Genomic DNA, 24,328 nt, shown 5'->3' on the forward strand with positions numbered 1-24,328 from the left:
TAATAAACGGAGTAAAAGGTGCATTAAAAAATAAAGATAATCAATATTATTATCTTACCTCGTGAAAGAAGGTGAACGTGGCTTTCTTTATCATTGCTGATCTTGTAGATGACATCCATTATGAACTCAAGCAGCTCAGTCTGGAAACTCTGCCTCTGCTCCAACGACGAACCATCTGGGCAGAACTATAATATTTATGATTATTACTATATTTTAGAACTTCTGACAACTTGAGACTGGAAAACACTCAGCAGAGCAATTCTGGTTTTATTTGTTCTTCAAAAGTAATTCAATTGCTCTGCCCCATTTATTCAGTAACTAAGCAAATACTGGCACCTTCTGGAGAAGTAACGGTTTGCAGTTTCATTTTGTAAAGCACGTAGCCGTAGTGTATGCACACTAACTGTAAATGTATTGAATTTGAGTGTGTTCTTTTAAACAAAAAAAATCTTGCTATTTTATCACTTTTGTGTTTACGTACCTCCACCAGTAACACTAAAGGATGTGTGTTACTGTTTCCCGGATCATTGAGAAGACTGTCCATCAGCAGAATACGGATAAAGTCACACACTGGCTTCCTGGCTGACAGAATCTTGAGTTCATCCTGACATTCACTTCTTCGATGAGTCTCATGTTCTCCCTGATTAAATAAATAAATAAATTAATTAAAAAAAACTACCACCAGCTAGGTAGAAAACAAGTGACAAAATCTGAATTAAAAATAAACAAATAAATAAATAAATAAATAAATTAAGGCACAAACCTCTGCACCGTACCATGGAAACATAACAGCTACAAGTGCTTGAAGAAACTCTGTGGATGCCCACAGTGGGTCTTGGGGTCGAAGGTTATGCAGTTGACAGAAGAAATGCATCACGCTTGCCAGCAGCTGCAGCTCCCATGATGCATAAGCGCCTGGTTGATACTTTATTTCAAAGACAGACCGTCATTGATTTGTCTTAAAATGTAACTAACAAGTTACAAAGAGTTGTATTGAATGTTTTTACTTGCATAATGACGATTTTGACCAGTTCAAGAAGTGATGTTGCAGCCTCGACACAAAGCTGTGGGACAGGACTGTTTGCCTGGCTCTCGAGCAATGACTGGAGGGAGGCATCTAAGTTTACCTGTAGATTATGCGTCATCTCAACAAATATCAGCAATATCATTCCACCCAGTGATTTATTTTCTGCAGTGCTGGTCGTTGGACCCAATACTCCTAATTTACATTCAGCTGCCTAACAGGCAGACACCAATGTTCTACCCTCAATCAATCCAAGCAAAAAATTCTCACTTCTCTCTCTGTAGAGCGGCTGACTCTCTTCCCCAGTAGCAGAGCAGCCAGTGCTTCATAGACTTGAGGCAGCTGAAAATGTCTGACCAGAAGACCTTGGAGAACATCAAAACCAGGACATGCAGCACTGGAACATTCATATGACCAAGAGTGAGCACGAAGGTTGTCTGGGGGGAAAGCCAATACAAAACAAAAAAAGCTAAGCTAGTCATGGGTCACATTTGCCTGAACGCTTGTTGCCTGAATTTACATATATTTATATTATAACCCTATGCTCCTGACCGCAAATCTCCACCATATCACCTGAGTTCAAGTAATTACAGAATCAATGTGTACCCATAATAGCAAAAGGCTGCTCCATGCCATCTATGAGGCTTCCTGGGAGCACCACCACTTTAAAGCTGCTCTGCTGAGTCGGACAGGACAGGAAGTGTGTGAGCAAGATGAGACCCAGTTTCACAGTTGAAGTGTGAAGGTGTGGTTTCAGAAAGAACAGAAACCAATCACTGCCCAGGACATCATAGACAGCATTCTGTTGACTTATGAAGAACAACATAGCAAAAGTTAACATTTCTTCCATGAAATTTTGGCAATTATGGATTACATGTAACCTACTCGCAGGTCAGAGGGCTGTCTGAGTCAAGGATGTCACAAAGAACAAGTAATAGCTGGTTGCGGATCCAGATGATGCTAGCAGGAGCAGAATTCTGAGCTAAGGAAACAATGATTAGAGATGAAATTACAAACAAGCCAGGTTTTCCTTCCTGAAGTCGTTGTCATGTGTTACCTTGTGTATCTTGGGAAAGATCACTGTCAGGAATGCCATGGCTTTCAACAACATTAAGAGGAGGCAGTGTGTAAATGAGGAAAAGTCCCATTCTGACAAAATACACCAAAAATAAAATAAATAAATAACAGACTGGCTGTTGACTAAACAATTCTTTGTCTACAATCCAGAAGTCCAACCTTTTACACTATGAGAGACATTAAAAGAAACTGAGAGATATTGGTGTCATTTATACAACTTGTATTCTCTCATGTCGAGTACATTGTGCCCATTTTATGTGTGGGATCTTCTCACTAAAAACACCAACATAATCTAGGCACAAATTATTAGACTCTGGATAGCTACCTGTTGGTGACACTTGCACCAGATTATTAGAACCAGCCTGTTTTAGACCCTCCTCAAACCCAACATAGAAAAAAAGAGATCTATACAGTATATAGAATAATAATTTAATTAACAACACATTTAATGAAACATTTATTTAATTCCAGTTAGTTAATTCATGAAACAGTTAATTAATCATTTAAACATTTATTCGATTGACAAAACATTTAGTAAATTAATTATAATTTTATTGAAATACTTGAAGGTAAATTCATTTATTTATTTTTGGCACTTACAGTCCTTCAAAGATGCAGTTCATTCTTGTCTTTTACAGTAAAGATTCTTAGCATTACTGATGATGTTATTGTTCATTCTGTGTTTCTGTGTCATGGTTTCATGAACTGAATTAGTACTGTACTTTATCTGTGTACAATGTTTAAATTTAAGTGTTAAGAGCTTTTTGTGTTACTTTGATTTTTAAATATCATTTACATCAAGAAACTGCTTGCATATAGCTGAGAAAATAATTCTGGGATGCCTCAGAGGTGAATAGCATATAATCGATGAGCGCATCGTAAAAGTAACAAGCTCACTCTTTTGTAAGGAATTGCAAAATAGAAGTTTTTAAATTCCCCAATAAAAAGAATTGGACTGAAACATCATGATATTAAATTAACCTTTTCGTCTTACAGGTAATGATGAGAGTAAAGGTAAAAAAAAACAAATAAATAAAATGGGAGTTTATAATATATTAATTACATGTAAAAAGATAACTATTTCCTGTTAAAGGGGGTCAGAAAGAATTATATTCTTCTCTGCTTCTTTTCATTCAAATTATGTATTTTTATGCATACATGTCTGGTTTTTAATTGGTCATAAAATCTACTGTATTTAAAATCTGAAGAGCAGTCCCTGAGCAAAGCTAAATCAATTCAAATAATCAGGATTTTGATACGTGGTAGTTGTTTGATTTAATACGAAGTTTGTGATGCTGTGTAGCATGCTATTTTAGAACTGAGCGTTGAACTACTACTTTAGAGATTAAGAGAGGCAGCATCTTAAAGACTTTTTTTTTTAAATAGTTCGGAGCTGGTTTGTGTAGTTTGTGTGGCATGGAACTAAGACGATATGAGCCTTTAAAAGATAATGCAGTTTTCGTTGTCTGAGGTCACATTCAATAACTCAGTCCTTACAACAGCACCTAAGATTTTAACCTTTGTTACGGAAATAAAATTGACCTTTGTCCAGTTCTTAGGTCCTTGCAAGGGAAACATTGAAATAAGACACTAAGGAGCTGAGATTTCACCCAGATAGTAACAACAAAGTCAAAGTTCAACATGGCATGACCACTGTGAGAATGTTATGGAAGAAAATGACCCAAAAATGATCAAAATACTGGACAAGGGCTAACATAGCAAAGACACAGGATTTTGATAACATTCAGTCATGATGTGTCCGGGTAGTACCTGCGTATATCCAGAGGAGTGAGGTGAGCTTTCAGAAGGCACACGATGACACAAGAAACAAGCTTGACTTTTTGATAAGTCACAGAAGGGTCACAAAGCTCGAAGAGCAGAGAGGGTAGCACCTCCATTCTTTGCATGATCACAGCAATCGTGCTCTCATTGCTGAGGATACAGAGAGAATCGTCTGTAGCAATCGGTTTGACTGACATTGAATTTTAATACGTTCAGCCTATGCTTTTCTTCAATTGACTGGAAACCTATGTCCATTTGACCTTCCCATGACACACAATCATGATATTGATGACAGGCTTCAGCAAAATGCTGACAACGTAGATGATGAGGTTTGCTGTCAAACAAGAGTCTCTTTATTTCAGAGTCCAGTAGTTGCATAACTTTCTCTCATGTGAGTAAATAACATATTTGAGTAAAGTTGTTGTTGGTTACATGCCAAATGACCATGGGAAATACCTTGGGGACTTCAAGATCTCAGCAAAGTGTCTCAGGACTGAGAGATCTAGATTTTCAGATGTGTTTTTCCAGACCTGAACACACGAGTCACTGTATGTAATAGGTTGCAAAATATACTCCTAATGCTACTATCTTTACATGTGTACCTCCAAGTCCAACATCAGAGCTTGAAAAGCGGCTGCACTCTGTAGACACTCAGACCCACAGTTCAGCTCCATGGAACTTGAGAGGTACAGAATCAACTGAAAGGTTCTGTGGCTGACCAAATTTCTCTTCATTTTCAGCAAGAAAGCAAGAAGCTGCATGGAATAAAATGATATGTGCAAAGTGGATTTGAAATGTGGCTACTTTAGCGATTCGGAACAGACCTTGTAACCACAGATGCGGTTCATTTCCTCCTGCATGGCAGAATTTGTTTCCAGAACGGAGAGAAGAACCTTAACCGCTGCGTACAAGGAGCTGTCATCTGCTGCCATTGCAATTAGACTGAGAACAACTGCGGGCCCACCCACGTACAGAAAACCATTAGCGGCACTTCTGGGGACGAATGTGCGGACACCTGCAATGAAAAGGTAATATGCTTTAAAAAAACACTTAAATTCAGGAAAAAATAAATCCTTAAAAATAAATGATGTACATTACACACCAAAATGTCCAATCAATGCTGCTCCTATTGTGCGCGCAGTCCCACTCAGATGCTGACTGATGTTATGAGCCAAGAACACTGGAGTGGACTGGTCTCTAGAGGTTATCCCTAGCTGGAATTAGATGGATGACTTTTAGAACGTATCTGAAAAGCAAATGGGGAAACACAGATATGTCTGCACCTCTTTAGCAATCAGTCTGCAATCCACTTCGTTGTAGTTCTCTCTGATGAGCACAACATTTGTTAATGTGGAAACTGTTGTGTTGATGCCAAATGTAATCCTCTCCTCAGGAACCAAATGAAAAGGGAAAGATTCCGCATCTGGATCTAGGAATAAATGAGGGAAATATAAGAAATTCTGAAAGGAAAACAAATGAAGGAAAATAAACATTAAGCCTATTTGAATGGTTTCATAAACAAAAGAAAAGAAGAGGTATTAAATTCGTTTTGACTTAATGAGTAAACAGTAATGCAGAATTGGCCTTTAAAGTCTTACACCTTTGAGTCTCTATTTAAAAAGTTCCAGGTCTCCGTATTGGGATATTCACGAAGCCTTACTTTATGCTATTTTGTTTATTCTGAGCAACAGTCATGATATAACCAAAAATAAGTGATATATCTGCTCAGTACGATGGCAATCAATCGAGAAACAAAACCTGGTTTCAACTAACACCATATCATTCACTGACCTTTGTTACACAAACCCAGAAAGTTGCCCAAATAGTCAGTGCCTTGAGAGTATATGATACCCACAAGCTCAAGGCTCAAAGCTTTCTCAAAAAGGTAAGATGGTCCAATACGCCACACCAGAGCAGCGTGTTCTTTCCAAAGAGCGGGCGTCCCAATCAACCCGTAGACGTCAATAACAGCTGTGGGGTCCATGTAGACACACTTGCCAGGAAACGGCTGAATATATTTCATCTGATTGAGAGAATACATTATATTTAATTCACCTTAGTTCATGCCATCTTTCTACATAAAGCTCTCTCGCTAGTCCTTATACCTTTCCAGTCCCTAGTACTTTGCCATTGAAGTAGGTGGAGGCAACGCAACTCTTCTTGACATCTTTGGCCATGACCACAACAAGATGGTGCCACTGACCTGGGACCAGTAAGCTGGAGCAACGGAACCTCAGTGAGGTGGGCAAAGAGGTTGGTGTGCTCACCTCTGGCTCCATCATATCTGTTTTTCAAAGACAGTCAAGGAGAAGTTCTTTAAGAACACAAGTGTTGGAACTATGGCACCACGCCGATAGCTTTAATGTTTATTTGTGCAATTTTGTAGAAATATTGTCCGAGGTGTGGACTAAATATTACAATTGATCCAAATTCATGACTTCTCACCCAAATAAGTAAAGGCTTCCTCTTCGGTGGAGAGGACTAGACAGCCATCATAGGCTGAGAAGGAGACAGACAAACAGATGTACTGTTGCTCTGTCCGCGACATGTGTCGAACAACTGTTAGGAGTCGGATTGGGTGCGAATCACATGCTGAACTAAATCTGTTGATCTGAAACCAGCAGGAAAAGGAAAGCCCAGCTGTGGGAGGGAAACCCCGGCAATCTAACAGAATTAAGAGAATGAGATGAAAAGACAGCTTGTGCAGATTTTTGAATACATCAGTAGTTTTATTAATATATCAGTTGAGCATTTCCACTCTTACCTCCTCCTATTCCACCAGTTGAGATAGAATCAGCTGTTACGCCCTTGACTGTGGCCAGTGAAGGCAGGAAAAGGCATCTGTAACCGCATTTAATCAATCAGTTCAACATATTAGAATATGTTTGATGAAATATTGTGTTGTGACTCACCCATAGCCACTCTCGCTCATGTCAAACTCCACAAAGGCCGGCGTGGCAGAGAGCCGATGTGGCCGAAAGGTGCGCGGTGACGTCATGGACACCAAACTGATGATCTGGTGGGCAGGAATGGTGGAACGAGAAGAAAATTTGCTGCGAGTCGTCGACGGTAACAGGCTGAAGATCTGTTTGAGTGGCTTTGCTGAGGACTCTGCTAGTGTGTCTGCTTTAGTGGAAGAAATAAAAAGCACTGATGTGATTGAAAATAGTGCAACATTTTTTGGTGGTCTTTTGTTGCTGTTTTGCATTCTCCATAGCAACTTCATGTTGTTGGGAGGTCACCCGCAAAAACATTGAGCTTTCAGATGTGAGGCTTTCAGTCTGCTGCCCTGGGTTAAACAGGAAAATGGCTCTTTTTTTTGGGTGGAGAGGAAGGGGGAGGACATGTCCATGTGCTGGTGTATGGTTGCTCTATCAGGAAGGAGAAGGTAGCGCCTACTGTATCGTCAGGGGATGTGTATTTACTAAATTGCATATGGGTGGTCAAACTTGTTTCGTACAAATGCATTTTAAAAAGGTAATGAATAATTAATACTGTGTGCATTACAATTTATGTCACTTAACACTGGAATGGCCAGGACAAACCTACGTGACTTTGTTGCAGACAACATAAAACTGGAGAGAGCACAGGAGATGAGAGACTTCTGACTACATCTGTGAATCTGTACGGTTGTTTAGTGTAACGGTGTTGACTTCATATTTGAATTGGATTTAAATTTAATCCCACTTAATGCATGAAGCATGACGTTGACTTTTATATCTTTTATAGACTTTGTGAAATAAGGAGCTCGAGGAGTGATGCCTACAAAATTAAGTAGTCATCAGAGGTCCATTCACGTCACCATATTTATTCCTTACTTTGTACATTGAGTGGTTTGACTTTTTTGTGTGTGCACATTCAACATTGTGCGTCTGCATGTCACATTCCTGAAGTGTCACGTTTAAATTAGAACTAAAATCTGTTTATGGAATAAAAGATCAGATTTGACCAAAAATCCGAATTGAGCATTACACCTTGCAGCACGAACGTAAAGAAGCCCAGATTGGATTTGATAAAAAATCTGAATTGTACTGTTCATGCAGCATGAAAAATTCAGATCACATGTCGCACGTGGGAAGAATTTTTAAATTGAGCTGCAGTGTGAACTTAGCCTAATTGAGGCTTGGTGTTTTGTTAAATGGATGACAGCTCTTTTAGGAAATGGAATGTACAGTATGTTGAAATCCAGTTGTCAAAAAATACAAAAACAAAAGACAAGGAGTGGCATTTTCACAAAACTACAGTACCAGCTTTGTCTCCTGTTGCAGGGCATTCTCGTTTTGATGCAACTCCAGTTTTTCCTGCCAAGGTTAATAGAGGGTCTGCTAAGCAGAGAAATTTCCTGAGAAGTACAAAAACGAATTCATCAAATATTCTCAAATCTAGGAAAAATGAAAGAAAAGTATTTTGGGTATAATATATCTAACCGGAATTCTGAAGGTGTGATGGCCTGGGAGGAGAGCTTCTCCAGGATGCGTGTAACAGTTAGATGTAATGGGTCATTTGGAGTAAGCAGCATAGTGCGACAGTGAGTCAGGAGTGTGGAGAGAAGCCCCCCCTCACACATAATCTGACGATTTCGCTCCGATTTGATCGCTGACTGAATGTGGTTAGCGACTGCTAGCTGGATCTCCTTTGAAAGCTGAGAATGAAGAAGAGGATTTAAGTACACATGTTGAAGGCCAAATGACATCACGGTAAAACAAATACCTGTATGTCCTTGGGCGTAAAGATAAATGGAAGAAGAGTCATGATGACTCGAATGGCTCCAGGGTGAAGGATAACCTGATCACAAGTGAACCTACTGTAATTCAAAGAGCAAATCTTATAAACACGTTAAATCTTGCAACAACTTGTGCAGCGTGCGAGTGAAAGGAAGCACCTCGACTGGGACTCTAAAACTGTAGATATGCTGGTTGACGAGGTTTGACGAGCGCTTTGTGGATCCTCATTGGACTGCTGGATTGTCCCCATGTGGACATGTGCTGAGACTGATGGTATCCCTTCCTGCCCTAATGTTGCATTTTGTTTCTTTCCGTCCCTGTCACACACATTCCCAAGTTCTAGGCCAAAATTTGAATCAAGAGGGCAGGAGAGGCCTGTAGCAAAGTGATCAAGATACGAAAGGAGCCTGACGCAAGCCCGAAGAGTGACAGAAATTTGAACAGATGGGGAGGGGTGACATGTGGGCACCTCTTCTGCTAACTCAACAAACTGATAGAAGCTTCTTCCAGCAGGCCCGTGATCTTCTGCAGTCTTGATAAAGCATCCCTCATCCGCCACCCACCTGCTCCTCTCAGAGTGGAAGCAGCCCAGCTGGAGAAGAGCCTCGGCCAGCTTCTCGTAAAAGCCGCCAGTCTGAAAAAAGTGGGCATTTACTGCGTGCAGATGCACGGCGGAGGCCAAGATGTGGAGGGTGAGAAGGAGGAGGTCGAGCAACGGTTGATGACCCATTGACTGCCACACTTCTCCCTGGGGAGGGTCAGCCAGGGCACCTTCCATGTCGAGCATGAGTGATAGCAATCCTGCGAAGCCTCCGGCCCGTCGAAAAGCGTCCAAGCTATTCGGGCTTTCCAGCACCTTCAACACAGACTGACGTCCATCGAGGAGATATTTGACAACGGGTGAGCATTTGGATAAATATTGTGGCCCACACATAGGCATATGGCTTTCAAAACGAGCAGTCAATTAAAACAATGTGATGAAAAATAAATGAAACATATAGATATATCATAAATCATTTCTGGTAATAGTTTTTGGAGGTCAACTAAATCACATTAACTTTATTCAATTTGGAGAGCTAATCCATCAGGTAGGTAAAGTGCGAGGCACAACGCAGGGGCAAATGCGATTAAGTGAAACCGGAGTAATCACAATGGCTCTGAACACTTGGCAACCCGGGTCAGAGCCAATCCGATTGCCACCTGCGTTAACCGCGTTAGCACAAACAGCACACAAGCACAAAAATCACACACCAGCCGACGCATACACAATATCTGCAAGTAAGAGCGCCTCTCATTGCCATCTATAAAAATCAGACACATACAGTAGGTGTGTAATCTTGTTAAGCCTAATCAGATCTCAGGACCATTCACCGATCCGAAAGCAGCTCCGCACAATGCTGCTGGGATAATCAAATCGGTCCAGAGTTAACAGCTAAATCTGGTTTACCAAATCAATCTGCTTTGTCAATAATATAATCAGCATCCCACATGTAAAGAAAATAAATTCACTTGCTAATTACATTTTAAGTGCATTACAATTTGTTATGATTGGGGGCTGTGATGAGGATTACAAGCTGAGATGACTGTGAAGATGAGAGTCTAAGGATGTATTTGAGTACCTGTAACAGGTCCCTCTTCAAGGCCAGTTCATCCTGTGTGGAGGAGCAGAGAGCTCCTATGACAGTACTCATGAACTCCTCTGGGTTCAGCTCGGCGAGATGCTCCAAAATGCACAGAGTGGGACCTCGATACTGAGCTTCATCCAGGAAGAGCTTAATGTAAGGAACCATACCAAGCTCTCGCACTGAAACTAAAACATAAGAAAAGGGCTCATTCAATAAAACATTGTAGTGAAATAAAGAAACACAACTGTAATATGTATACAACTATTACAGCTATTATACTATACTATACTATACTATACTATACTATACTATACTATACTATACTATAATTTTATACAACTATTCGAGTTTTTATTGTATTGGAAAAAATTTAATCAGTGATAATTAATCAAACCAGCTAGCATTTTTACACATATTGTCTGTAGGGCTTCTCTTAACAAAATAAATGCGGTTAAGTTTAAGGAGTCCAGTTGATCATATTTTACCTCTGTTTCTGATTGAGCGCAGAGTAAGGGCGGACACAACTTGCAGCATACAAGTAGTGAGCAACTTGTCGCAATCCTTTACACATTTCAGCTGCTCTGTATCTATGGAATAGACGAGTGGTTCAGAGTAGGCATTCAAGTGAACTTTCCATTTTTACATCAAAATGACTTATAATGAGACATACACATTGAATCATTGTTGAGGGTGTTGCTCAATGGCACTCATCATGTGATGCTGGGTGTAAAGTACACTCAACTAATGGGTGAATGGTATAGGATGTCTCCTACCTAATTGAGGAGAGGACATAAATCCAGCTTTCCTGATGATTTTGGCTCTCCTGCGAAGCTCACCAAGCAGCAACTCCAAGAGTCCCCAGTCACTCAGCACCTCTGCAACCATGCCGCTGTGCACCGTCATCCTACACAGGGGATCCACGTATTGTTTTTCATTCTCAAAGACGGATATGGTTTCAATATTATTCTGGTTATAGTTTGCAACTGCACCGCTACTATACTAGAACATGGGAAACTGTATCTCTAAATAAAAGCAGCCTTGGATGCAGCATTGCTACAGGTTTGAGGAAGCATAAGGTAAGACTTTTTACAACCTTTTTAAGATCACTTTAATCCAATTCTTCTCAAATAATGGAGTGTGGTCCCCTGGAGGGCCGCAAAGTACCTATGATGAGGAACAAGCTTTGTTTGTGCCGTGTGAAGTGTAATTGCATATCCACAACTCCAGTGGTGCTGTCATTGTCTAAATCTGCTTGGGAGTTATACATTTTTTAAACTACCGTCAACAACATTTTGTTTCTAAATTACAATGTCGGTCCAATTTCCGTTTTGTTCTTCTTCAGCCATTGTGGGTTAAAAAATAAAGCGAATAGATTTGAATTTTCTGCTTAATGTTCACGGGTCTGCCTTCGATGTACGCTATGCCTCATGGTTGCCGTTAGCTTACGGTTGAGCAACAGTTTTTTTTTCTTTTCTTTTTGTATTGTTTTTTTTCAATAACTTTATTTAACTACATCCAACATTAAACATAGCGGATCAATATAGCACCGTCTTTTTGCAGTGAGCATCCAGTTACGTCACCTTCAACATGAGGCCTCTAGATGGTGTAATTATGGCTCAATTGATTATTACATCTGTCCATTAAGCATTAGGACCAATGATATATCCATCTGCGCTTGCGTGTTGATGCAAATACCCTGGCTTCTGGCAAAGGCAGATTTCACACAACATAGCGACACATGTGACCTGAATTCCAATTGGCTAAATTACAGCACTGCAAGGAGCATGTCCAAATGGATATAAAATGGCACGAAAAGAACAGATTATGGAGAATCATTTTATATGAAAAATATACATATTTAGTAAAAATAAATGTAAAATGAAATTGACTTTTATTGTAGTTATTATAATCATTATAGTTTAGTATAGATATAATAATATCGGGGTATTTTAGGCTAGCAGAGAAGGCCTTGCTGGCCCTGACAGTCCACCATTGGTGTACATTATTAGTTGTGGAGTTCTTATACTTATACTGTAGCCAGTGAGTGCACAAGGTTCTCAATGAGCACATTAAACCACTTGGTGATGGAACCATATTTTCTAGCACATATGTGTCAAACTTAAGGCCCGAGGGCCAGATCCGGCCCGCCACATCATTTTATGCGGCCCGCGAAACGCCCATTTCAATTCAAGTTTCCGGTCAAATTATCACATTGGTAAGTCAATTTGAAACTGTTTGGGGGAAAAAGCAAGCGCCCTCTCTCTGATTTCAAAACTAGTTGGAAGTGTGACAAATACACCCTAAATGTATTTCATCACAGTCATGATGATTTGTTCGTCTGCATATCCTTGTGTTAAGTTGTTTAATTTATTTTCTGTCTGTGACAGAAACTGTAACTGCAACGTGGCCCTCGATAAGAATGAGTTTGACACCCCTGTACACAGTGTTATGGGTGTGGCTCATATTCTAAGTATATTTTCTAACTACTAGAATTATATGAGGCTTTTAATACATATATTTGGCTCGCCCCAGTGACTACAAATAAGGTAATTATCCATAAAGATCATATACATATACCGAAAAACTGTATTTTTTTAACATTATCAAAAGAAAAAAATATATAGATCCATTTTCAATGACCGTTACAGTGTTTTTACAGGTTAACATTTGGTCTGACACTGAAAATAAAAACAAGTGCATTTAATTGCCTGAAATTAAAAAAAAAAAAGAAAAGGATTATGCCAGTCCCTGATGTGTGCATATTTCCCCCTCACGAAGTACCTTTCAAGACTTGTAAGGGATGCCACCTCAAACTGTGTCATCACCACTCCTGCAAACTGTGACCCTGACCAACTTTGCTTCAGGATGGCCAGCACTACGCGCAGTGCCTCATGGGGGATGTAGTTCAGTTTAAAGATGACCTGCAGGAGACCCAACACTGGATGAGTAGTAGCAGGAAAAACACACATATAGGGATGCTGGTATGTGAGAAGACCTACCATCTCAACCATTGAGAAGAACATGGTTTGGACTGCTGCTGGTTTACGGAACAAACATGCGGCCAGTTGGGCCATTGTCTGGACGGTCCACTCCAGCAGGAAGAAATTGGCTTTGTCTTTCTCCCAAATCATCTGAAGGGTTCTTAGGATCTGACAACAAAGTCGTGAATCCTCAGATTGGAGCAAGGAGGCCTGAAGTAGATGGAAGGCAGGCATGTTCTTAACTGATGAACCTAAAATAAAAAATGTGGTCAAAAAAAAGAAAAAGAAATGCATCCAAAGTATTGATGTCATTCTTATTTGAATGAGGAGCTGAAAGCTCTTATGCATTTCTGCATCTGATTTTCTATGGCAAGGTCAATTCGATAAAGAAAACACAACTGATGTTATAAAGAACATTCAACATCAAGCACACGCTTCATACTGTAAACAAATCAAGTTGCACAGGCATTACTAGATGGTAAACAAATATAACATGCAGAGAGCATCATCTGCCTTGATGTAGTTTGTTTGCTACCTTGTCAAAATATGAACATGGAAGGTAATATATTTGGCCAGAAAACACACAGGCTTGTGTTTTGGATAAATATAGAGCTGCTTAGTAATAGAATTCATGCTCGCGCTTAAGTTAAATTGCATCAAAAGCAAATAAGATCAACACAAGACTCTATGATTCCTGTGTTGGAAAGAGAGCTTCTCCTTCAAGTGATGGATGGCTGCTTAGTGCGTGTGTGCATGTGTGTGGGTGTGCACATTTTTATTATGAGCGTCACATTTCTGAGTCTTCTGGTGTTGTGTGCGCATCCATGATAGATGGCCGTTTGTTGTAGGCCAGTGGTGAATAGATGTGGGACATCCTAACATTGTTAAAAGGGAAGCTGCCACTTCATCATCCCAGACATAATCAACCTGGAGGGACGCTGCTTGCCACAGTAGGGTGCAGGTGAGGGCAGTGGGGAGTCAAGGTAGACACTTGCAAACGTGTAAAGGAGGAACCAAGTGAGAAAATGAAATGATGGGCTTGAGCATAAGAGTTGGAACATGACAAATTTGGATAGGTTGTGTCTTACCTTTATTGAGGGGGGGCTCAAATTTAAAACCTGGAGGCTGAGGGTGGCTGACACAAAGAGCCACTTTGAGCTCAGTTTTGCCAAGCAGGGTGAATGAGGCAATGAGCGCCAGAAGCTCCTCCACATAATGGAACTGATCCTCTGAAACGCCTCCTTCACAACTTGTATGGAACAATCGGCAATTAAAAGAAAAGAGTGGCGAGAGCAACTTAAAGTGCAAGTCAAAATACATATTTATGAAGTAGACTTATTTTGCAGCTTGAAATTCTCGATTTTTTAAGGAATAATGTCTGCTAAAATATGTTCATCTTAACTTGAGATAACTGATTGTCACCTCACCGTTTAAGTATGTTTTCCAACGCCTTGTAGCCATTGTGGGAGTCAAACTCATTGAATAGGGCTGGATTCAGAGGATATGTGTCTCGAATGAAGCTGAACACAGCCACAGCCACCTCAGCTAATAACGGACCAGACACCTCTGAGTTGATCCGCAACAGATTCTGAATGCATATGCGAACACAGTTCTTCCCTGAAGAAGAAGACATTGTGAATCTCATTTGTAAAATATTCATTTAAAATGGAATGTTGATGTAGTAGCTCTTTATCTGAGAGATAGCCAATATTAAGTGCTATACTTAAATATTCCATCCATCCATTTTCTATAGCTGTTTATCCTCACAAGGGTCGCAGGCTTGCTGGTGCCTATCACAACTGTCTTCGGGCAGTAGGCAGAGGATAGCCTGAACTGGTTGCCAGCCAATTGCAGGGAACACAGAGACGAACAACCATTCATGCATCCAATCACACCTAAATACAATTTAGTATATCCAATACATCAGTCATGTATGTTTTTGGAATGTAGGAAGAAGCCGGAGTGCCTGGAGAGAACCCACACTGGCTCGGGGAGAACATGCAAACTCCACAAAGGAAGGCCGGAGTGAGCTGGATTCAAACTCAGGTCCCTGAACTATAAAACTGCTCCAGCGAGCCTCCTCTGAATATTTTAATGAAATCCAAAAGAAAACACATACAAACCATCTTTGTTTGTGAAAATAACACTCACTGAGATATTAAATGTTGATTATTGGGGGATACTGGTTGTACTGCATTTATATAATAAGGTAAATAGAATATCAAAAATAGTATGATTTAAATGGGTGGCAGACAGTTCAGAGGTCCACAAAAAAAAAAAGAAGAAGAAAAAAAAACATGACAAAGGTCCAGCTTTCCCCAGGCCTTTCTGAATGTTTTCTTAGTGTTTGCGTGGGTCTTCTTCGGGCACTTTGGTTTCCTACCACATTCCAAAAACATACATGGTAGGTATACTGGACAATCCAAATTGCCCTTAGGTGTGATTGTGATTGTGAGAGTGATTGTGGTTGTTTGTCTCTGTGTACCCTGCTTGGCTGGCAAGCAGTCCTGGGTATCCTCTGCCTAATTGTTTTATTTTAAATAGTGTCTTGTGCCACCAACAATAAACATTAGCTGCAGTCCACAAGTTATTTTAATTTAATTTATCAATTAATTTGACCTTAATTTGAAAAAAAAAACATGCAAAGTGGGTCTGAAATTAGTTTATGTTGCAATAAGAACAGCATTAAAACACTGAACTAGATTTGTTAATACTTCCAGAAAGACTGTTAAAATCTGACATATGCCCTACAGTTCCATCAAGTACCATTATTTGAGAAACGATGAGAACGTTGAGAAACGAAATGACATCAATTACATAAATCTAATGTGTTTTTGTAGAACTAATTACTATAACAATAATTACTAGCATTAATAGTTTTTTGTTTGTTTTTGCAAATTAAATAAATAAATCTACTCCGTTAAAACCGTTCTGTAGCGTATCTAATCATTTTGGCTCCAAACGGTATAGCATACAGGATCTTCAACTCACCCAGAAGGTTCGGAATCGTGTTGCTCGTGGCTACAGCAGAAACCACCTTAAGAACACGTGATGCCTGATGCCTCCACGAAATGCTGGTCTGGTCCCAAAGTGATGTAAGCCCAATGATAAGGCACTGCAGCTCCTGGGTCTCCACCAATCGCTCCACATTGACTAGCTGTCTGCACAGTTGGAGGAGAAGCTAAAAAAGATGGAAGGGTTAGAGTAGCGTTATGACTCAGACTCCCCAAATGTCAGAGGGAGAAGTAAAGTCGCGTTCACCTGTGTAAGAGGCTCCTGAAAGCTCTCTTTCATGGTTATATCCTCCTTGGGTGGGATGCACACGAGCAGGTACAAACATTTCACAAGAACTGCCGGAAGTTCTGGATTTATAAATGACACCTACAAACACAAATGTAGTGTTAAGAAATGTGATTTGTTGTTTTGTATGATGCATTCATTTGTCAACTGAGGTAATATTTCAATTTTTTTGATTAAGTTACTATGATGATAAAAACAATGGACACTTCATTAAGTACACTTTTAGGCCTTGTCTACACGTGTTTGGGGTTCTTGCAAATGGGCAGGAAATGTCTCCCTTTTGCCCCATGTGTTATACGTGGCCTGGATTTTTTTTTTTTTTTTAGCAATCGAATGTTTCAAAGCCTCCGACCAAAGTGGAGATTTGCGCAATCCTCCGGTTTCGTGGTTGCGTGTAACCAGCTTCAACGGAGATATGCGTCTTCGCGCTACTCTTTTTGCCACCAAAGACGCAGATACCAGTGGTGTCATAGATAAAAAGCTCTTTCTGATTGGACACGCCAGAAGCGGACGTTCTTTTTGATTTGACAGAATTTGCGACATTACTGCCGCCTAGACTTGGCATGCTTGTACACGATTTTAAAATTGCGCTTTGCAGTCTAGTACAGACGCGACTTAATAAACAAACAACGACAAGGTGGAGGCTATGTGGATTTAAGCCGGGTACATGTAGACAAGTCTAGTGTGATCCGCTATGAGAGTTGTGACAGAAAGAAAGATAATAATGTTTAGTTAATTGACATTTTCAATGGGGTAATAATTTAACAGTTATGAGTAATATAATTTTAAAATTTTCAGTCCAGCTTTTGTATTAGACAATGACTATTGTCAGAGCCCAGTTAATCCTAATCATTAAAAATGTTCTTTTGTTTGTTTATAATACACTGGTGAGATTATATAGTTTTTTCTTTTTTAATTGTCAAGTTTTCTTTTAAAATTGCACCTTGCAAATATCGTAAATTTTTCATTTTAGTTGATTTGCACAAGTGCATCAAATAAGTTCTCTAGTGAGTGTATTTGATCTTCTATTTAAAAAAGGAAGTCATCTTTTTAAAATGATATGAGCAAAGATGGAAGTAAAAAAAAACAAAAAAAAACTCACTGAGCTGTCAGCAGTTAGCAGTAACAGAGATTTTAGCAGCAGCCATCCTGGACTGCTTTTCTCCTCGTGTTCCTTCTGGAAGAATCGCACAACTTCCTCACGAGCATGTTCTTGTAACACAAAAAAATTCACCATGGTGTATGAATTATATGCATGCATATTATTTCAGAGAAAATGACTATGAGAAAGTGACTATTAAAAAAGCCACTGTAAAAAGCTCTCTCATTAAAGAAAAACTTGAAGCTTGGAGGAGTGAGTTGACACCACTTAATAATGTAGTAGTTCATTTCAAGGCTTGAGAAAAAGATTACTGTCAACCGTTATTAAATAGCCATGCAGGGAATGAAAAAAAATTAAAATACTAAATTGAACCACGGTGTGAAATACAGAGATAAAGAGATAAATGAGATAAACATTTGACAGCATAAAATATGATCAATTAGTGCAAATAGAGAAGCAATAGTATTATGTGAATTAGATTATTCTAAAACATAAAACAGTAACTTTTTTTTTTCAAAGAATGAGATGAGTATGTCATTGCATTTATTTCAAAAGCTCTGTAGGGTGCAGTCATATAATTATTTTTTACTTACATGTGCAAATTTCTAGACTATACAATACTATACTATACTGTAGAGTAATTTCTCATTTTTCATGATTAATGTGCACTGAAAACCCCTGTGAAAAGTGAAAAACCGTGAAGTAAAGTATTTATACTTTACACATTTAAGACAAATATTACTGCAGTTTGCTGTACATATTTTCTTAAATCTTAAATTATTAAACCTTATACAGTAAATGTACTGTAATGCCTTCCCAGTTCCATCTCTTGGCTGTAATCTGACGGAGAGCCGCATTTGGTCTCATGGGAGCAGATACAACTTCCACGTGTTAGTAGGATACAACTCCAGCCAACTCTGGCTCGCGCCGGGAGCCAATCACGTGTCGTACGGTTGCGCGTGAGCTGATTGAAAGATTAGCTATGCAGTCTCCCTCATTAAACTCGAACACATTTTTAGGGGGATGCGAAGGGAGGAAATCAGCGCAGCGGTAGAGTGTTGTTAATCCCTTACCTAGATTTCTTTTTTAATAAATTGGAATTGCAAGGGTAAACTCTGCTTGTTATCATGTTTGGTCAGCTACAGGCTTCACTCTAATTCGACTTCCAGGTGCCGCAAATACAAGGCCAACCGCAGATCTCCGTGAGACTACAGCTGCAATACTGCAATAGTTCGACGTCAAAGGAGTGCCCGTGGCATGTGCATTTACAGTTAACTCGTCTGACTGGCGTGCAGGGAACGTTCAGTGTGTCTCTCCACAATAGAGCTTTCTTTTATGAAAAAAAAATATGTGACGCACTGAGGGTGTGATACTGTATGTGAAGCACAAAGTAGTGAAGGATCACTGTAGTACACTATACTGTAAGTGCAGTGTTATATTCAGACTGTGAATGTTGCTGTGGCTTACATTGTTAAATCCAGCAAATTGATTACGGAGTGTGTCACAATACATTTATCAATACAATGTAAAATGAAAACATGTACAATGACTTTCCACTGAGGAACATGAGTGACATTTAATAGTAAAAGGCCATACAGTTTAAAGGCTATGAGTAACAGCAAAAATAAAAAGCAGAAGTAAAGCGTGATGTAGAAACCCCCTAAAATCCTAACTTAACTATGATGGCCCATGTGTGGGGGTGGATAAGGGGGTGTGTCAGGGCTCTTTACCTGCAGGCCTTTCCACAATTCTGTTGTGAATGATATGGACGATGGCATCAGTGGTGAGAGCGACAAGTCCCTTTAAATCCAGCCCCTCAAGCCCTTCACCTTCCTCATACACCTGCCATCAAGTGAAAACAGCCTACTATAATAGTGATTACAATCACGCACACTCATGCACTCACACATAAAAACACAATGATTAACAGACATAATTACATATAAATTCTACTGCCCTCACTTAACAAGATGCAGCCACACAAAAGTGCTTTATTTGGACGGGGTGCATTAGAAGTAAGCAGCTGGCATCATGTTCTCTTTCACTTCCATAAGAGGATATCGTATTTCACTGAGTGTGCTGTTATGTAAATCCCTGAATGCTGGTCATGAGGCTTAAATGAGGCACACCCACATGCAAACTAACTGAACCGTTCCACAAAAAGCCTCAAACAACTTCCATTGTACAGTAAGAAACCACAAACAGTACCAAAACTCAGTGTTGGGTGTCAATCTGCCTTGAGCTACTAGAGATGTTGGTAACAGTATGAACCGATAGTAATGTACAGTAACTCTGCAACTATTTGAAGAGTAAAATGGTTGCCCAAGTGAGGATAAGCGGTACAGAAATTGATTGTGTTTGCTCAACTTGTCCTGAGCAACCAGATACTTTCCTTGGTTGCAGTAAATTCTAATGATCACAACTATTTTGCCATCACTGATACCGTTTTGTGGCAAAGCCATTTAGAAAAATAAATAAATTAAAACATTTGGGGAGAAAAAAAAGGAAAACATAATTGAAGTAACTGACTTACTGATATCACACATGATAATGGTTGACTGTGAATATTCCTGCGAATACATCTCCTCATTAATTCCAAACAAAACTTGAGGCTTTTGAGTTCCATGTGAAACTAGAGCAAACAGTAAAGATCAATACACTTAACTCAAACATGTTGTTTAAGAAGTGAGTGATGTGATCGGCTAAAGGCCAAACATCTGACTCCCACCATACATTGATTCAGGAATCTTGTCTTGCTACTTTAACCCTTGCCACAATGCACACCGTATTTCTCCGTGTACAAGTCGAGTTTTTTTTCCTCGTTTTCAACCCCCATATTGGGGGTTTCTACTGATACCCGCATTGCTCAAAATCAGACCAATTTTCTCTACGTATCTGTGTTTGAATAACGTTAATTCGATTGCAATTTAAGTAATATCATGTCATTTACAAGGCTTGAAATGGTTATACTCTAGATACCTCTAATTTGATATAGTATGCATCCATTTTAGCGCGTTTGCACTTTCAAATGCACTTTTGTCAAGTGTCACCTTATTGTTGCCTCTTGTTGTCAACGAGGTTGTGTGGATATTTTTCCCGGTGGACTTTAACGCATTATGAAAATAAAAAGACGGCTTGACTTGTGCATTCAGGACAAAAATGTATGGGCAGTGTCATGGCACGCGTGGATGTCAGCAGGTAGGGGACAAGAAACACAGCGAAGAGCAACGCATACATGCTCTGATATCGCCACAGTTGTCACTTGGGGAAAGAAAGCTTCAGCAAAACATTTCTGGAGAGGTCCATTTCAAACTCCGAAGATGACTACCCGTGGAAGAGTAATGAGGATATTTACGCAAATAACAAGCAGGAAGGAGAGGACGTCCGGAATTTAAATGGGAGGAGCTTTTTGGCGTGTCAGATAGTGATGATGACTTTTAGGGCTTTTCGACAAATTCATATTCAGCTGTGTAAAAAAAAATATACATATAAATAGCATTGAAACTTCATATCATTTTATTGTTGTAACATTAGTTTCAGCTTTTGTGGCTAAATGATAGCATACATTGCTTCGCACTTTTATCATTTCTGCACCCACCTCCATAAGCGCAACAATGTTATTCTTATAAAATAAAGAAATGTGTCTAAAAGTAGCGTAATTTTGTCATTTTAATAACACACAATATGTGTTTTAATTGGACAGCTATGATATGTGCTCCCACTAAAGTTAGGGGTAAACTAATACTCAGAATTTTGTCAAATTCACCCAAATTGAAGTAAAAAATGGGGGGCTTGACTTATATGCGAGGTTGACTTGTACACAGAGAAATACGGTAATTGCGCCACTGACACTTGGACTGTTCATGTTCAATAATGATTCCTGTATTTACCTTTTATATTGACAAATATTTGGCTGGCAGACAAAATAGAAGTCTTGTTACTACCTGTATGTAAAGAGGCAGGATTCTGAAAAGATGCTCATGCTTCTTCTCTGAATGGGCCTCATCACATTTGTGGTCCAAAGTTGAGCATTGGTAAATCTCAAGTTCGTGCAATTGTTCACATAGCAAATCAAAGAGAAGAGGGTCCTGACAGGAAACCATCATTTTCTTCACATCCAACTCCACAGAGACCGATAACTCCCCAGAAGCACTCAGCTCGCCTGTTTCTTTATTGACCCTCTCCCCTTTTATGCCATCATCCTGGAGGGGAAGACAAAGAAAACATTCAGAAATCCAGTCTCGTCCATCATCTAATTATCAAAAATTCTCTACACTTAATCAAATTCACTTGACCATTTCCCAATTAAAAGAAAAATGTGCGGGGAGGAAAAAGAAATTAAAAATAAAAACCCATCACACAAAAGGCCAAAACCACGTGGAGTCATGTGCTACCCAAAATGTTTTTCTTCACATTATTATCTTTCTGGATGCTCTGAATTTTTTTTTCAATACGAGTAGTTTATGGAATAGATTGCCCTGAATAGTTAGTGGAGGTACCATAGTGGAGGTTTGCAATCTGATATAATGTTCTTTTTTAGATCACCAGAATACCTACCCTGTTCCAGTTTGCCTCAGTATTGTTCAAGACAGGAAAAATCGACAATGAGTAAGTAGAAAATATTGTAATTTCATATTAAGACATGTCAAACAAACCATGAGGCACCGCTGCCTGTAAGAGTGGCATTTTATGTTTAATTAAAGTGTGCATACATCCAGTGCTTTGTAGGAAACATATATATGGTTTATTCAAAAAAATGGCAAGCTTAAAAAAGCTGTCAAAACATTTTTGTGAGACAACATGGGCACCGCCATACTTGCCTGAAGGGGGCAGAGAATTGGTGAGGTAGAGAGGTATAAAGCAGCGTTAACAGCTGTTATGGATGCCTTGGTTTTTTAATTTGAGTTTTTTCTTTCTGATTTTATTTTTTGTTGACTTTTTATCACGGTGGCTTATCAAGGAGAAAAAAAACACACTTAATAACAACTGATGGGCACAAATGATGGCCCAATCAACATGTTGATGTCACATCCAGTACTAATATAGCAAAGTGCATTGAACCAGGGGGGCTGTTCTGGCAAATACAAAACTAGACAGAAAAATGGAAACAGCTTATATTTATCAAACTTTAGAAAATTGCTCCTTTAACACCATCAATACCTTGAGGTGGAAAAACGGCGGTACGGTATGCTTCATATTATCCATCACACAGAATAAAAATGTGTCAATTGTTGCTGTCAGCTTTCAAACAAACTGAAGGAAGTTTTTGGATTCAAATGTACAGTCGAGATTTGAGAAATAACTAAAGGTTTGATTCACTATGCACCAACATCATTCTCAGCATTCTCTAATAGCGAACATGTGACTTACAAAGAAGGAAGCGGTGGACTGTACATAGGCAGCTCACATTCCTCACAAATGCACTGATTATTTAACATCACTCATGTGAGAAGCCTTTGTTTCAGTGAGGTGCTGTGTGTATAAGTGTGAGACATTGAGTGGAATGCATATTTCCTAACTCCATTTCATTGAGACATTCACAATGACAAAATAACACAAGTTCTTACCTGTGTTTGCGTGAGAGCCATGTGTGACTTTCCACGCTCCTTACAGCGAACTGCGAAAGTGACTTGTGAGAGTCCAGTTGAGTTCTTACTCTGTCCACGTTCCTTTGCCTGCAGCAAAAGCGAGCAGAGACCTGCTAAAACATGACTGATGCTTACTGCACTGTGCTGCGATGTGTGAACCCTCCTGTAAAACAGCCCGCCCTCACTAATCTGCAACAAGTAGAATGAACTTTGAACATGCGGAGAAACTCACATCAGCTAGCTTAAGTCATGTGCCTCCTGACTACCCTAGAGAAGCAGAAGTGAAAAAGTATTGTCGGGCCAATTGAATGAGGCCCTCCCACCACAGCTCAGTAGTCTACTGAGCTTTTTATAGATCTGTCAGATCTGGCTGCTATGATAATGACTCACTGTGACAGCAACCAATGAGTAAGCAAGTGAGGGTTTCAATTAAAAATAATTTTGAAGCGGAATTACAACAAGGCTAGCAGGGATTGAATGGTTTTATATCACACACAAGCACACACATTCTATATTCAAGGGTATAGAGAGCTCCTCAATGCACTACAGTGCTTTTAAAAAACTTTGGGGAACACCCGAGGGGACACACTGTACATCTCAGTGCGAAGAGAAAGAGAGCATGAAGAGGTCAAGAAAAATCGTGAGGTATTGAAAGTACTGATCGATTGTGACCACCGTTTGTTTTGGTTTGTTTTCATATGTGTGAAACTCACGGACCCACACCGATATATATATATATATATATATATATATATATATATATATATATATATATATATATATATATATATATATATATATATATATATATATATAGTGAAAATGTAACAAAAACATTTTAATAGATTTTAAATGATTAATGTAACAATAATTATTATAATTGAATAACTGTCTGATTAGTTACAGAAACTGTTTACTTCTTTTTTTGCTAACTATTAAAAAAAACATGTAAATGAGGGGACACACTGTACATCTCAGTGCGAAGAGAAAGAGAGCATGAAGAGGTCAAGAAAAATCGTGAGGTATTGAAAGTACTGATCGATTGTGACCACCGTTTGTTTTGGTTTGTTTTCATATGTGTGAAACTCACGGACCCACACCGATATATATATATATATATATATA

At 39.3% G+C, this 24,328-nt stretch overlaps 1 protein-coding gene across 1 annotated transcript in view; it reads right to left on the minus strand.

Moving 5' to 3' along the window:
* wdfy4 (WDFY family member 4) overlaps positions 1-23,312 on the minus strand; it is a 50,811-nt gene extending 27,499 nt beyond the window's left edge. The window contains exons 1-36 of the mRNA XM_088421889.1: positions 23,183-23,312; positions 21,560-21,817; positions 19,346-19,457; positions 17,616-17,725; positions 16,475-16,594; positions 16,205-16,394; positions 14,641-14,830; positions 14,302-14,462; positions 13,232-13,464; positions 13,014-13,153; positions 11,006-11,136; positions 10,718-10,819; positions 10,227-10,417; positions 8,766-9,475; positions 8,594-8,687; positions 8,311-8,525; positions 8,131-8,225; positions 6,796-7,033; positions 6,648-6,724; positions 6,329-6,547; positions 5,989-6,167; positions 5,675-5,906; positions 5,167-5,312; positions 4,986-5,097; positions 4,708-4,898; positions 4,486-4,638; positions 4,340-4,413; positions 3,872-4,033; positions 2,082-2,173; positions 1,910-2,006; positions 1,631-1,833; positions 1,295-1,461; positions 1,008-1,127; positions 764-925; positions 482-640; positions 59-185 (exon numbers count right to left, since the gene is read on the minus strand). Coding sequence (XP_088278015.1) covers positions 59-185; positions 482-640; positions 764-925; positions 1,008-1,127; positions 1,295-1,461; positions 1,631-1,833; positions 1,910-2,006; positions 2,082-2,173; positions 3,872-4,033; positions 4,340-4,413; positions 4,486-4,638; positions 4,708-4,898; positions 4,986-5,097; positions 5,167-5,312; positions 5,675-5,906; positions 5,989-6,167; positions 6,329-6,547; positions 6,648-6,724; positions 6,796-7,033; positions 8,131-8,225; positions 8,311-8,525; positions 8,594-8,687; positions 8,766-9,475; positions 10,227-10,417; positions 10,718-10,819; positions 11,006-11,136; positions 13,014-13,153; positions 13,232-13,464; positions 14,302-14,462; positions 14,641-14,830; positions 16,205-16,394; positions 16,475-16,594; positions 17,616-17,725; positions 19,346-19,457; positions 21,560-21,817; positions 23,183-23,203 — 5,983 coding nt within the window. The 5' untranslated portion in view covers positions 23,204-23,312. The remainder of the gene's footprint in view (positions 1-58; positions 186-481; positions 641-763; positions 926-1,007; positions 1,128-1,294; positions 1,462-1,630; positions 1,834-1,909; positions 2,007-2,081; positions 2,174-3,871; positions 4,034-4,339; positions 4,414-4,485; positions 4,639-4,707; positions 4,899-4,985; positions 5,098-5,166; positions 5,313-5,674; positions 5,907-5,988; positions 6,168-6,328; positions 6,548-6,647; positions 6,725-6,795; positions 7,034-8,130; positions 8,226-8,310; positions 8,526-8,593; positions 8,688-8,765; positions 9,476-10,226; positions 10,418-10,717; positions 10,820-11,005; positions 11,137-13,013; positions 13,154-13,231; positions 13,465-14,301; positions 14,463-14,640; positions 14,831-16,204; positions 16,395-16,474; positions 16,595-17,615; positions 17,726-19,345; positions 19,458-21,559; positions 21,818-23,182) is intronic.
* Positions 23,313-24,328: the final 1,016 nt, after the last annotated feature.

This window comes from Hippichthys cyanospilos, chromosome 8, assembly GCF_059441005.1.
Source record: "Hippichthys cyanospilos isolate Australia breed blue-spotted pipefish chromosome 8, RoL_Hcya_1.0, whole genome shotgun sequence".
Classification (NCBI taxonomy): domain Eukaryota; kingdom Metazoa; phylum Chordata; class Actinopteri; order Syngnathiformes; family Syngnathidae; genus Hippichthys; species Hippichthys cyanospilos.